This window comes from Nematolebias whitei, unplaced genomic scaffold, assembly GCF_014905685.2.
Source record: "Nematolebias whitei isolate Nwh7 unplaced genomic scaffold, NemWhi1 Nwh_scaf_336, whole genome shotgun sequence".
Lineage (NCBI taxonomy): Eukaryota > Metazoa > Chordata > Actinopteri > Cyprinodontiformes > Rivulidae > Nematolebias > Nematolebias whitei.
The window spans coordinates 5,685-21,741 of NW_023618881.1; the positions used below are offsets into that span (position 1 = coordinate 5,685).

The 16,057-nt window shown below is 42.4% G+C and overlaps 1 protein-coding gene across 2 annotated transcripts in view; it reads right to left on the bottom strand.

Moving 5' to 3' along the window:
- The window catches only part of dhrs7 (dehydrogenase/reductase (SDR family) member 7), a 9,588-nt gene extending 4,854 nt beyond the window's left edge, over positions 1-4,734 (bottom strand). The window contains exons 1-4 of one of the 2 annotated variants that reach the window (XM_037696954.1): positions 4,505-4,734; positions 1,741-1,854; positions 1,406-1,512; positions 1,024-1,263 (exon numbers count right to left, since the gene is read on the bottom strand). In XM_037696954.1, the coding sequence (XP_037552882.1) occupies positions 1,024-1,263; positions 1,406-1,512; positions 1,741-1,854; positions 4,505-4,634 (591 nt within the window). In that variant the 5' untranslated portion in view covers positions 4,635-4,734. Of the gene's footprint in view, positions 1-1,023; positions 1,264-1,405; positions 1,513-1,701; positions 1,855-4,504 lie in introns of both variants that reach the window. The other variant, XM_037696952.1, reaches the window with a different exon arrangement.
- Positions 4,735-16,057: the final 11,323 nt, after the last annotated feature.

A 16,057-nucleotide genomic window follows, 5' to 3' on the forward strand; every position in this document is an offset into this window, starting at 1 on the left:
TTGGGAGAGGGGGTGAGAACACTCGCCTTCACCAATTAAAACAAGGTTAAAACTCAGAGAGGCTAGCACCGCTAGCTCAACTGGTAAGAGGACAATTGGGAGAGGGGGTGAGAACACTCGCCTTCACCAATTAAAACAAGGTGAAAACTCAAGAGAGGCTAGCACCGCTAGCTTAGCTGGTAAGAGGACAATTGAGGGGGTGAGAACGCTCGCCTCCACCAAATAAAACAAGGCCAGGAACTCAGCTGGCTACGTAATAAGCAAACTTCGGAGCACAGTCCAACCGACCACACGGTTGGAGGCCTCCAGTAAACAGGAGCGGAGCGAACGCTACCGCTAACCAATAGCAAAATATAAGCAAAAAAACCCACTACTCACCAGTGTTAAATCACACACATAGTAGTCATAAACAACGTCGGAGCACAGTCCAGCCGACCACGCGGTTGGAGGTCTCACAACAAGCGTGAGCGGAGCGAACGCTACCGCTAACCAACGGCGAAATATAAGGAAAACACTACTCACCGGTGTTGAATCACACACATAGTAGTCAGACGCTGTAAGTTGGGAGAGGCGGAAACCTCCGTAGTCCCCAACGAAACAGCAGAAATACCTTTGAACAGGGTTAAACCGTTGCAGCCCTAGGAGGGCGAACACGCTACTCCCGCAGACGGGCAGTCGGGCTTCCGACAACGGTAAAAAGTTCAGAAAAGGTCCAAAGGGCTGAAGCCCTGAATTGAATCGCGCGCAAGAAGAAAAAAGGAGCAGAGCAGCGGATGACGTTGGGCTATATAGCCTCTGATTGGTCATCTGTGTCACACCCGTGACTCCATTCGTATTATTACTCGAACAGCGCATGCGCAAAGGGAACATTCAGTGCTTTCAGCACCGCCCTCTGGCGGTCAGGAGGGATGAAATAGAACCACAATAGCGCGAGTCCATGAAAAACGAGCCAAGAGGTAGCGAGGGACTACTGTGTACTGTATATATATTACACACACACATACACACAAAAACTTCTTTCACCTGAAGAGCATGCTTGCTTGCCGAGTACCCTGTCATCAGGGGTGCCCCCATGAGACCAACTACACTGCTGACGGTCACAATGCTCCCTCTGCCTCTCTGTATCATATGAGGCAGCACCCGTTTGGTCATAGAGACTGTACCAAGGAAGTTGAGCTCCATCAGTGCCTCATATACTTCAACACTGGTCTCTAAGCACAGAGAGCGCTGACTTCGGCCACCATTATTAATCAGGACATCAATCTGATGATGAATAGAAAAACAAAATGCAGACAATTTGGAAAATGTCAGGATTTTAAATCAATTTTACCATTTTAAATTAGCTCTACAAATTAAATATACTTTAAGTGAAAAAATAAAAATCAAACAAATGGCATAGCCTTACATGCCCAAAGTACTGAATCACAGTGTTTGTTTTTTCTTCGTGTGACGTCCTCTTCAATAAATCAAGCGGAAGAACAAGAATATCCTCGCCCTTAAGGTCAGAATTCTCTTGAAGAATAAACAAATAAATAAATATGTCTGATCACAGCTAAATGAAACAATAAAAATACCATCATATGTTATGTTAGTCCACTGCAGTGTTGCACCTGTACTGAGTGAAGAATTTATGATAAAATGAGAAAGATCTAAATAAAAAAAACACATAAAATGCTTTTAAGAAAACAAAAAATTTCTAACCTAAACAGTGACGTTTCACTCTTGTTAGTTCCTCCTCACGTCGAGCTGACAGGATGAGACGTGAGCCACACTTTGCCAGCTGATAAGCAAGCTCTTCTCCAATTCCACTGGAGGCTCCAGTGACCCACACCACCAGGCCTTTCAGCTTGGTTTCTGGTCAACACAAATCAAAGCATGCATCATTAATGTTAGGACATTCATCTGTGATTTTCCTGTAGTGACTCGCCAAAGTATCTGCCGGCCTGCAGGAGTTCTCGTCTGTGTGACTGCTGCCAATTTACTTACAGCTCCAATTCTGAAAAAGTTGGGACATTGTGTAAAATGTGATAAAAAGCAAATCCCATATTTTATACACAATGGAACTCAGTAAACATATCAAAAGTTTAACTTGAGCATTACCGTACATTTATTTATTTATTTAAATAAGATGACTTGATGGCAGCAACACACCTCAAAAAAAGTTAAGACTAGGGCAACAAAAGGCTATAAAAGTATTTGGTCTAAATAAAAATTGTTGGAAGAGTACTTTGCAATGAATTAGGTTAACTGGCAGAAGGCCAGTAAGAAGTCTACGTATAAAAAGAGCATTTTAGAAAGGCTGAATCTCATAAGTAAAGATGGACAGAGTCTGCAACAAACTGTTGAAAATTAATGGAACAATTTCAGAATAATGTTCCTCAATGAACAATTTGGAAGACTTTGAACATCCCAGCATTATCAATTTCAAGAATCTGGAGAAATCTCTGCACAAAGTACATAGATAAAATCAAAATTAGATGCTCAAAATATTTGAGCCCTCGGGCGGCACTTCACAGGTCTGACTCAGCTATTCACATCACTGCATGGACTCAGACACTTTCACAAATCACTGTCAGTAAGCATGGTTCATCATGTTATCAACAGTGGTTAACGCTCCTGCTGCCCTTAGGTTAAAATGACCCAAAAGGCCTCAGAGGGGATGCCTCAGTGGTCAACATTGTCCTGTCCAATCCTTTTAATCAAAGTGATGAAGCTACCAAATTCAAAATGACCTGATTTGATATGTTTACAATGTTCCATTATGGATAAAATATGGATTTACAGTATAGTTGTGAATGAATGCATTCTGGTTTATGTTTATATTTTACAAAATGTCTAAATTTTTTGGAAGTTGTGGTTGTAAAGCAGATTTCTTTTTTCATGCTTTTTACTTTTCCACACTGTGAACACTTCACAACAATTTTCATTATAATGAAACATTATAAAGTTATTGTATTAAAATATGGAACAATAACTAACTGCTGCTTATGTTACAAAACTATATTAATTCTGCTGTAACGCATTTAAATTTGACCTTACACAATTCAAAATGTTACCTTTAAAAGATGGGTTACATCTACACCAAACTGTTATTTTAGTCTGAAAACAGCTGCGTGCCGTCATCGATGTTACTTTTTCACAATTTCCTTGCACAACACATCATAAATTCATCATAATGAACTCACTTTGTAAGAAGGCTCATCAGAGAATGCATTTTTATTGGAAGCTCTAGTTTAAATTTTGTTTCTACTTTTATGATAATTTTTTTCATGTTTTATCGAGTCTCTTTAAATTTGATCGGTTGTTTTGGATTTATAACATGTAAAAACAGGAGCAAACTCTTGGGGCTTGTCAGGATGTGTAGTAAAATGTTGGGCAAATCCCTAGGAACCTCACTGACCTTCACAAGGTTAGGTCAGTGAAAAGGCCAGACTGATCCTGATCACCTAATTCAAGGTGAGTTTAGCATAGTTTTGTCCAAAAGGCATCAGTTACAAAGATGCAGAACTAACAGATTAACATTTATCCCTACAGCAATCAGGCTTCTTAATGAGCAGTTCTGATTCTAGTATTGTAATTTTACAAACAGGATTCCAAAAAAGTTGGGATACTAAACAAATTGTGAATAAAAACTGAATGCAATGATGTGGAGGTGCCAACATCTAATATTTTATTCAGAATAGAACACAAATCACAGATCAAAAGTTTAAACTGAGAGAATGGATCATTTTAAGGGAAAAATCTCGTTTCCAAATTTCATGGCATCAACAAATCCCAAAAAAGTTGGGACAAGTCCATTTTTCAAACCACTGCATCGACCTTTCCGCTCTAACCCTGTCAGAAAAACAAAGAGTCACTAATCTGGGAGTGATAATGGACCCTTCCCTGAAACTTAATAATCATATAAACATGATTGTTAAATCATGTTTCTTCCAACTGAGGCGGCAACAATGGTGGAATTGATCCTCTTACCATCTTGGCTTCTGATAGACACTGACACTCTGAGAAGCTCTTTTTATACCCAATCATGTTGTCAATAGACCTAATTAGTGTTAATTGGTCTTCCAGCTGTTCGTTATAGCTCAATTTCCTTTTTCCAGCCACTTATTGCTACTTGTCCCAACTTTTTTGGGATTTGTTGACACTGTGAAATTTTGAATCAACATATTTTTCCTTTAAAATGTTACAATTATTCAGATTAAACTTTTGATCTGTCATCTATGTTATACTACGAATAAAATATTGACATTTGCCATCTCCACATCATTAAATTCAGATTTTATTCAGAATTTGTTTAGTGTCCCAAATTTTTTGGAATCCAGTTTGTAGTTACATTGGTTGGTCATGTTTGCATGTTTTGTATATCTACTGATTGTGAAACAAATTGCCCCTTGGAATAATAAAGATTATTGAGCTTGACTTCCATTTGAAAGTTTCTATAATTAATGTTCCAAAATGGAAAAGAAACACTTTTTTTTCTGTATCTCACACTTTTAAAACTCACCTGGTTTGTTTCCAATCAGACTCGCCCGAAGCAGAGTGAAATCTGCATCTACAAAAATGAAACACACGAAGTGAACGAGCAAATAAAATGGTACAACATACCACAGGACATAGGTTATGCACCAATCCATTTCTTAGAAAGAAAAGCGTTTAACTGCGTCACTGAAGTATTGCCAATGTGAGTAGCAAGCTACATTTCAACATAAACGTAAAATGCTACAACTAAAAGCTAATTGCGTCACTTCCTCTGAGAGACTTTCAGTACAAAAGTTTCGAAACAACAACAGAAATCTAGACGACCACACAAATCGTCTTTATATGTACTGTACTGTATTTTGAATTACCACAAGGTCTTCTGTCACTCTCTTTAATTAATTTGAAATATATTAAATTAGTTAAATTAAATTAGTATTATACTATAATAAAAGTGGTTTGTGCATGTTTACTGCAACATCTGAATGTCAGTATGTTTATTTTCCCCATTTGTATTCAGAATGGAAAGACCCCTCAACATCTGCTGTGTCAGTTGACTGTCTATAATAATTATTATTATTGTTGTTGTTTTTGTTGCTGTTATTGTTGATATTAATATTACTATTTACAATATTTTTATTTTGGACTATGAATAAATATATTACTGATAGAGTATCTTAAAAAAAAAGTGCGTTTTGATAATGCCTTCCATAGCGCGCGCAGCTACAACTACAGCAATGATGTCATGTTTTCGAATATACGCAGCCTGTAACATCCGGGTCCTGCGCCTGTAGCTCTTCAGAAGCTAACGTTAGCTGTCAAGCTGTCAAGTGGAGAGACTGGTCTTGAGTGACGACAGCTCGTCGCTAGCTCACAAGCTAGCTTAGCTTAGCTACCACACACCTGTATTTCGTCGTTGTACAGGTCCTTCTAAAAAAATTAGCATATTGTGATAAAGGTAATTATTTTCCATAATGTAATGATAAAAATGAAACTTTCATCAATCAATCAACCTTTATTTAGACAGGTAAATCCCATTGAGCGAAGACTCATTTACAAGAGAGACCTGATTTCAACATATATTCATATATTTCAGATTCATTGCACACCAACTGAAATATTTCAGGTCTTTAATTGTTTTAATACTGATGATTATGGCATACAGCTCATGAAAACCCAAAATGCCTGTCCCAAAGAATTAGCATATTTCATCCCACCAATGACAGACAAGTGTTTTTAATACAAAAAACACCAACCTTCAAATAATCATGTTCAGTTATGCACTCAATACTTGGTCGGGAATCCTTTTGCATGAATGACTGCTTCAATGCGGCGTGTCATGGAGGCAATCAGCCTGTGGCACTGCTGAGGTGTTCTGGAGGCCCAGGATGCTTTGATAGCGGCCTTAAGCTCATCCAGAGTGTTGGGTCTTGCGTCTCTCAACTTTCTCTTCACAATATCCCACAGGTTCTCTATGGGGTTCAGGTCAGGAGAGTTGGCAGGCCAATTGAGCACAGTAATACCATGGTCAGTAAACCATTTACCAGTGGTTTTGGCACTGTGAGCAGGTGCCAGGTCGTGCTGAAAAATGAAATCTTCATCTCCATAAAGCTTTTCAGCAGATGGAAGCATGAAGTGCTCCAAAATCTCCTGATAGCTAGCTGCATTGACACTGCCCTTGATAAAACCCAGTGGACCAACACTAGCAGCTGACATGGCACCCCAGACCATCACTGACTGTGGGTGCTTCACACTGGACTTCTGGCATTTTGGCATTTCCTTCTCCTCAGTCTTCCTCCAGACTCTGGCACCTTGATTTCTGAATGACATGCAAAATTTGCTTTCATCCGAAAAAAAGTACTTTGGACCACTGAGCAACAGTCCAGTGCTGCTTCTCTGTAGCCCAGGTGAGGTGCTTCTGCTGCTGTTTCTGGTTCAAGAGTGGCTTGACCTGGGGAATGCGGCACCTGTAGCCCATTTCCTGCACACGCCTGTGCACGGTGGCTCTGGATGTTTCTACTCCAGACTCAGTCCACTGCTTCCGCAGGTGCCCAAGGTCTGGAATCGGCCCTTCTCCACAATCCTCCTCGGGGTCCGGTTACCTCTTCTCGTTGTGCAGCGTTTTCTGCCACACTTTTCCCTTCCCACAGACTTCCCACTGAGGTGCCTTGATACAGCACTCTGGGAACAGCCTATTCGTTCAGCAATTTCTTTCTGTGTCTTACCCTCTTGCTTCAGGGTGTCAATGATGGCCTTCTGGACAGCAGTCAGGTCGGCAGTCTTACCCATGATTGCTGTTTTGAGTAATGAACAAGGCTGGGAGTTTTTAAAAGCCTCAGGAATCTTTTGCAGGTGTTTAGAGTTACGTCGTTGATTCAGATGGTTAGGTTAATAGCTTGTTTAGAGAACCTTTTCATGATATGCTAATTTTTTGGGACAGGCATTTTGGGTTTTCATGAGCTGTATGCCATAATCATCAGTATTAAAACAATTAAAGACCTGAAATATTTCAGTTGGTGTGCAATGAATCTGAAATATACGAAAGTTTCATTTTTATCATTACATTATGGAAAATAATGACCTTTATCACAATATGCTAATTTTTTGAGAAGGACCTGTACACCTTGTGGTGTAAATTGCGGACACTTGGTCCCCGTCGCAGATTGAGCAACTGTCAACTGGTGTGTTAGTTATTTGGTAAGTAAAATATTAATTTTTTTACACAACATTTACAAGGGGCAAATGGGCAGTTGGCTACCTCTGCTAAATTAGATAGTTGGTAGCAGGGCCGACGGTTTTGCTCGCCTCAACACAACATGGTGTAGAAAGAGACAAGGTTCAAGGCCCGCTAAGAGGAAAGGCAGTTTTTAAAAATGTAATTTGAACGTGGTACATATCTAACTCGCTTTTAATCCAGCTATCTAAGCGGTTCTTTTAGCGCAGGCCCATCCTAGCTTACAACTCTAGGATCTAATACTTTCGTGTTTTCTACTGATAATCGAGAAACTAGTCATGTAGGTAGCTCTACGCCTCTGATATTAGTCTAATTACGTGTTCAGAATCGCGAAGGTCTGAGGTTTGGTGCATGAAAATTTAAATAGACACGTTATTTTTTATTTCTCTGTAAACGGAATGTAGAACTTGAATACATACATATTTAATTCTTAGAGGTTTCAATTCGTTGAACACCAAGTAACGTTCCTAATAAGTAGCTATAATGTGTTCTCGGGTTTACTATTAAGACTGGAGCAGAGGTCTAAACCCAGCTCCAAGATGCTTATCTTGTACCACAAATGGGTGGAAGTCGTGATATCTGTTTATACTCAGTTGGAAGATTAAGTGTGTGTTTTTCTGTTAATACCCAGTCACACATTACTATTCTTGTATTACTACTCATTTCTGTGGGAGCAGAAACTTCCTTCACCAGTCCTAGTTACATCTACAGGCTCTACTGCGGAGATGTACCATGGACTGAAGGACTCGACTGGCTGTCCTCAAGCAAAGAACTTTATCAGCTCACACTTCAGGCGTTCAGGTAAAATTGTTCATGATCTCCATTATTTATTTTGATCACAAAATTTACCACTTCATTTATCTTCAGGTTTAATTTCAAGCTGCTGTTTGATCAGGCAAGCCTTGGACCTATGGAGTCCCCCGAGGAGTTCTTCAGCACTTTAGAGGAATATGAAAGGGATTGGTACATCGGCTTGGTGACAGAAAAAGGCTGGCATGACAGTGTCCTCCAGGAGAAGCCCTCCTTATTCTCTCTGGGACATGACCTCACCATGGTAACTGAACATATCAATTTTCATTTGTATGTTTGTAATGTTTACACCTTTCCTGCAATCTACTCCTATTTGTTTGCTGGTATTAAATTGTTCATTTAGGAGTTTTAAGTTTAGTTCTCTGTAAAATATTGACACTTTAACTGTTTTTGTCTATAGGGTACCTACACAGGGCGAGTGCTGACCCTGCAGGAGCAGCTGATACAGGTGGGCCGTCTGAATGGAGAGGGAGTTCGAGGCCAGTGGGCAAACCTTTCTTGGGAACTCTTGTATGCTACTAATGATGATGAGGAGCGGTACAGCATTCAGGCTCACCCGTTCATGCTTCGAAACTTGACTGTTCAGGCAGCTGATCCCCCTCTAGGATACCCCATTTACTCATCTCCCCCCCTTCACTTCCCCTGCCTATGACCTGTGGCGCTTTTTACACAAGAAAGAGGAAAGACATTTCTCTGTTTGGTAATAGCAGGAGAAAACTTTTGAATTTTTGACCCAGAAGTTGTGGCGAGTATTGTCTTTATGGAAACCCAGATCGTTTCTCACATTATTTAAACTTCTTGGTTCTTTATGTAATGAACTGCAGAGGAAAGGGCACTAACCATTTTCAAAATATTTCAGAATTTGACTTATTTATACTATGGTCTACTTCCTCAGAACATAAAAATACAATAATTTATTTTCCGTATCAGTTACCCAAGAATGATTTACCACAAAGGTTTTGTGGTATATTAAAAGATCAACTTAAAAACTGAAAAGGAAAACTATTTGCATTCTATAGGTTTCATGCTTTTTAAAATAATGTACCAATAAAAGGGACAAAAAACTGAATGTTTAAAGAATATCAAGGATGTGCCTTGAGTACGTCTTGCTCTGTGTACAACGTTCAGTGCCGTTTTGTTTACAATTCAGTTGTTTACAGTTAGGGAGTTGAATGTGTCCACAGTTTCTTGTACATATTGTTAGTTTTTATATGTGTAACTGTACATAATTGTAATAAAATACGTTGTCACAAACAAAATTTTCCATTTTCATTTAGACCAACTTTAAGTGGCAATTTTTTTTATATTTTATTATGCAGAAGATCAGTTCAAAAGCATGATTTTTTACAGATACAGTAGTCTGCAGACCTTGCATTTAGAAGTTGTGCATCAGAAGTGAAAAAAATTGAATTAAAAAGTTGATTCACATTTGAGATGGAAAAGAACACAAAGATTACAGACAAGTTCTTTCATTCTTAAATGTTTCTGTCTAGAAAGTAATACACATTTAAAGTTGGGAATGCAATCAAGTGAGTTTTCTTGAAGATGAGACATTCAGGAGGTCTTTGGTTTAGTGAAGTATGCAGAGTCTGCATCCTGCAACACAAAAATACAAGATGTTAACCCTGATTTAATACTACAGTAAACAAAATTAAAATCTTTTTTATTGTAGTGAACTAGGCCTCAGACAACAATCTGTCTCTGAGGACCTTCATGGGACAGAAACTTTTATTTCATTGATTTGAATCCAGAAATACAAATGAGCTCATCAAGAGACTGTTTAATTGTATCCTGAATTAATCAATTGAAAGAACACTCTTCTTTTTACATTATCATTACTATTTTAGAATATCTTGATAATCAAAGTGTGTTAGTTCATACCATTTCTAAATGTTGAAGTGAACCACTCATTTTAAATCAACTGTGAAACAGTATTAATGATTTTTAAACCTCATTTAAATTAGAAATCAAGTTAAATGTCTATTTACAAAGTAATTATGCATTTTACTCTTCTGTCTGAATGAGAAGTCAGTGATGTCGGTCGAAAGTCAGAGACAGTCAGAAAACGAGTTATTAGAACGAAGTGTCTTGTTTTTAAACCTAGCAGACGGTAAATAACTTCAACTGGCATCTGCGTTTGTCTCACTTCGCCATAACATTTCTCTGTCTGTACTAATCGTTCCTAAACATTCCTGCAGCCTCTCTTGACTTTTAATAACCCTCTGACATCACTGAAACACCCCCCTGTTGGTTGTTTCAACCAATCAGGAAGTACCAAGTGACCGGAAGTGAGGACTCTTTAAAAGTCAACACTTCCTGGAACTAGTCAGTCCTTGACTCGAGTCTTTGACCAAGTCTTTGACCGGAGTCTTCCTAGAGTCTTTCTTGGGGTCTTCTTGGAGTCTTCCACTTCTGAGTGGAATCTCTGACTGAGTCACAGCGCCTCACTGTGAACTCACCCGGGCGTAACGCCTACAACTTCGAAGGAAGCTTGTCTGTTGGACGGAGTAAATCGTCACGACTTCTGACAATGCCCAGCCACCCTGACCAGAGACGCTGGAAAGGTAGCATTGAAATGGACCCTGTACCGGAGCTGATTCATCTTCTGCAAAGGTAACGAGTCGTCACGCACCGAGTGTACCAGGGGTTTGAGCTGGTGTTGGAAGAAGAGTGCTAATTCTGGTCAACAACATACATCTTCCTCCATCCATCTTTCTTTAAACTTCTCCATTCCTTCCTTTAAACTTTTTATTTTGCCAGTAATCTAGATGCCTTCAGAAATGTTCTGTTGTCTTGTTAGTAAAACGTGCCAAGTTTTTATTAATCAGAACCAGATCAGCAAATCAATGTGTACATGTTTTGATGTTAAATTTTGATTCTGTTAAATAAATGACCGCATTTATTCTGATGGGTCAAAGAAAATGGCGTCTCATGTCACTGATTGAACAATCCTCACAGTTATCTCGTCACATGGCATTAATTTAACTCGAAAAAGAAAGAATCCGTTGTATTTAAATAATTAATATTCCTTGTGCTTGAACTAGTTTTAAGAATAATTAATTAGTAGTGAAGAGACAGTTAATCTGTCCCCACATTCACTACATTATTCTAAAATGAAAATGGAATAGGTTTTAAAATCTTGAAAATAGGTGTGGCGGTCACAAGATGCACCCTGACATCTCTCAACTACAGAGACTTTGTTGTTGAGGAATTTATCTTGATAGGATTTACATGCTTTTTCTATTTATCTTCATGCCTCAGATTTTTCTAAAGCACGTGAAGCCACGGTGTTTGACCAGTAGGAACATGACCTTCCTACATGGCCCTCAGCTGTCACCATTCAGCAGAGGCTACAAAACTCTGGCCACTCATTTGATACTGTGAAAAAAGCTCAATGTCGTTCTCACCGCAGCTGAGACCCTTCAGCTTTTAGGAGGCAGTTCTGCTCTGCTCTCCTTTGTTCAAATATTTTTCAGTCTGTTCGCACAATAAAAAAAATACCCCAATATCCAGTTCACTACAAAGACAAGACAGCCCTAAAATATCTTCACATTATTTAAAAAAAAAAAAGTTTATTTCTTTGCTCTTACCCTGACACAATCTTTACACACAAAGTGATAGATGAGGCACTTACCACACCAGATTTAAAGTTTTGCACCAGATTCCTGCCTATCAAGTCTGTGAGGACCCAGGCAAACGTGGGCATATACTGCCAGGCGTAGTACAACAACAGGAAGGGCTGCTGTGCAATCCACATTTCCTTGACACCGTTGGCAATTCCCACCAGCATTAAATGCACACAGCGACTTGTTGGCATCTTGTGTACCTGGCTGCCAACTGTGGCCACGGGCTTTAAAGGAAAAAAATGGTACTGACAACAAATAACTACGAGGACAGAATTTGAGGAAATCAAAATAGAAAGCATCACCTTGTTCAGCACTTCTGTGAAGGCGTTGTTGACAATCTGGGACTGAACGGGTCCTGGACACACTGTGCTTATGAGTATTTCTGGAAAGTCTGTCAGCTCGGTTCGAAGGGAATTGAAGAAACCCTAAAAACAATACAGTTACACACAGGAATTTAATTATATATAATTATTTGTAGTTTTTTTGCTTACAACTGAAAACCGACTGAGCAAAACATCAGATAAACCATATCTGCTTCTATCCATAAGCCAACACTACAGTAAGTAAATAAAGAAGAATATACAGTAGTCCCTAGTTTATCGCAGTGAATCCGTACTCTGGGATAGAGACCCTGGGTACCCTGGGTTTTTTGGGACAGGCATTTTGGGTTTTCATGAGCTGTATGCCATAATCATCAGTATTAAAACAATTAAAGACCTGAAATATTTCAGTTGGTGTGCAAAGAATCTGAAATATATGAAAGTTTCAATTTTATCATTACATTATGGAAAATAATGACCTTTATCACAATATGCTAATTTTTTGAGAAGGACCTGTATATACACACACACTATATATATACACACACACACACACACGCACACACACACACACAAAGGTGTTTTAAACCCTTCCCACACTACTACAATATTCTAAACAATGCTTCTAAACTCTCAATGCTCTAAAAGAGCATAGAATGTCATGATTTCAGCTCCCTGCCTCTGCTGCTCTCTGCCACCTGCAAGTGCTCTTGGCCACACCAGTATGGTCTGCACAAAGATGCAGCAGGTGCTAAATAATTTATTTTAAATAAAAATTCCATGCCAATCGTGCGACTCATCCATCAATCAGCCAATTGTGAGTCATGTTCAATCTTATTTTGAAAAACGAAAGTTACGTATGTAACTACGGTTCTATGAATCCTGGATGACCGCCAGAGGGCGGTGCTGAAAGCACTGAATGTTCCCTTCGCCATGCGCTGTTCGAGTAATAATACCAACGGAGTCACAGGTGTGACACGGATGACCAATCAGAGGCTATATAGCCCGACGTCATCCGCTGCTCTGCTCCTACAGAATCTTCTTGCGGAACGCAAGGATTCTGAGTGACGGAGAAGCTCTGGCGGTCATCCAGGATTCATAGAACCCTAGTTACATACGTAACTTTCGTTCTATTTCATCCCTCCTGACCGCCAGAGGGCGGTGCTGAAAGCACTGAATGACTAATACCAACGATGTCACAAGGAATCCTAAACACCTACCTCACTGAGGAGGCCCAGAGGACCCTTGTAAAAGAACCTGGCCCAGGGGATGAGGGGTGGCCACGTTAACTCTATAAAATCTGGTGAACGTGCTTGGGGAAGCCCATGATGCAGCAGCACATATTGCTTCCAGCGGAACCCCTCCCCCTCTCAGGGCAGCCCAGGAAGCGGTGACGCTCCTGGTAGAGTGAGCCTTCAAGCCGACCGGCAGGGGGCCGGGCCCTGCAGCATAGGCATGGCAGATGACGTCCACAATCCAGTGGGAGAGGCGCTGTTTGGAAAGAGGACAGCCTAACCTAGGGCCTCCATAACACACAAACAGCTGGTCTGAATGTCTTATCACGGCAGTAGCTGCAACGTATGCCTCCAGTGCCCTCACCGGGCACAATAATGCAGACCCCTCACCAGGCGCAGGCTGAAAAAGTGCCAGCCTCAATGGTTGGTTAGAGTGAGAGTGAGATAACACCTTTGGTACAAATGCAATGTTTGGCCACAAGGTAACACACGAGCCCTCGGGGCCCCACCTGAGACATGAGGGGCTGACTGAGAGAGCATGTAGCTCGCTGACCCTCTTTGCTGAGGTAATAGCCAACAAAAAAGCCGTCTTACATGAAAGCCACTTGAGGTCCGCCTGCGTCAGAGGCTCAAAAGGAGGACGGCACAGAGCTTCGAGAACCAAGGGAAGGTCCCAACCTGGTGCTCGTGGAGCTGTCGGCGGGTGTGACCTACGGGCACCACGCAGAAAAAGAGAGACTAGATTATGGCTCCCTACCGTACAGCCATCAATGCCAGCATGATTAGATGATATTGCCGCTACATAAACTTTAAGCGTCGAAGGACAGTGACCCTTACCAAGCAGAGACTGGAGAAACTCCAGAATGGTGGGTACTGTACAGGAAACTGGATCCTTGTTGTGATCAGAACACCATTGGGAAAACAGGCGCCACCTGTTTTCGTACTGCTGACGAGTAGAGGGTGCCCTGGCGCCCAGGATGGTGCGTCTGACGGGGCTCGAAACTCCAGTCAGCTGCTGTCCTAGCCTTGCAGTGGCCACACCCACAGCTGAAGACGTTGAGGATTGGGGTTCCATATCAGTCCCCCCAACTGAGACAACAAGTCCCTTCTGGTCGGAAGACACCATGGGACGCCCTGACATGGACTTCGTAGCAGTGGGAACCATGGTCGCGCTGGCCAATACGGAGCCACCAGCAGCATCCTGTGGCCCTCATTGAGGACTCTCTGAAGGGTTGGCCAAATTAGAGAAAGGGGTGGAAAGGCATATAGAAGGACCCTTGGCCAAGGATGAGCCAATGCGTCCTGGCCTAGTGCACCCGAGTCCGTTCCAGTGCTTCCAAGGCAGCCGAACCGAACAACTCCCTCGGCACCACTGGGACATTACGGAGGGTTCTACGGCATGGCTCAGTCAATGCTGACTGCGCCAACCAGACCTGTCGGCGAGCCTGGACCAAGGAGGACATCACGCGCTCAAGCTCCCTCGTCCTTAGTGCAAAGGCCTGAAGCGCTGCATCGTTAAAGCCCATTGCTGCTGTCGCACCACTAGTCCCCTGAAGGGACGCGGAGAGGGCAAGCATTAGGTGTGCCAAGGAATTGCCTAAGCGGCCAGCACGCGCTCCGGCGGCATAGGCTCTGCAGAGGAATTCATCCATGACACGACACTGAGCTCGTGGGCACAGAACATGACTGCGCAGAGCTTCTTCTGGTGACACGACGAGAGAGGCAACAGCAGGTTCTATCGCTGGCATGCGATCCAACTGCTGCAGCCGGCTCATGCATGGCCGCCAACACTCGGCTATCAGCAGAGAGGCTTTGGGTTCCCGCCAGCAACCATGCAACTCCCTTGGGAACTCCTCTGATGGAGGGACAGAAAAGGAAGGAGGGGTCAGTCCGCGCCTGAAGAAGGCACTTCCAGGGGCGGACGCCTCTGGTTGCGGGATGTCCAGCTGCAGTTGTCTCAGGGCTATACGCATGACGTCCTGCATCGAGCCGTCACCCAACCCACTAACTGCACTCTGAGAAGAAGAAAGTGAAGCTGTCTCTGAGACTTGAGATGAATGCCCGTCCTCCTCACCTAAAAAATGAGAGGCAGAGGCAGCCAAGGATAGCACATCTTCCTCCACAGCCAGTTCAGGCATGGGTGGGGAGGAGAGTCCGGTTGCTGCCAATGGTTCAGTTCCCAGTTGGCGTACCTGAAAAAGGGACTTCATCTCCGCTAATTCAGCGGAGAGCTGCTCCACCCTTGTGGAGAGGCCCCTATCAGACCTGGCTCGCTTCTTCCCAGGAGGGGCCACAGAGACTGCGGCCTCAGTCTGGCGCTTCGAGCGCCTAGGTGGAGCCTCCTGCCCAGAAGGCGGGAGGTCATCGCCGAGTTTGGGGCGAAACTGGGCCAGCCGGGCCACCCTCACAGCATGCGACATGAAGCTACAGTTCATGCAGGGGTTCTCTGACAGGGCATCCACCAGATGGTCATGTCCAAGGCAGGCAGGACACAGGTCGTGACCGTCATCTGTCTGGAGCATGGCTCCACAGACTGTACAGCAGTGAGAGCCGTCCATGCTCCTTACCCAGCTATGTCCAAGATATTCAGAGAGGCTAGCACCTCAGCTGGTAAAAGAGGACAATTGGGAGAGGGGGCGCGAACGCTTGCCTTCACCAATCAAAACAAGGCCAAAACTCAGAGAGGCTAGCACCGCTAGCTCAGCTGGTAAGAGAGGACAATTGGGAGAGGGGGCGCGAACGCTCGCCTTCACCAATGAAAACAAGGTTAGAACTCAGAGAGGCTAGCACCACTAGCTCAGCTGGTAAGAGAGGACAATTGGGAGAGGGGGTGAGAACACTCGCCTTCACCAATTA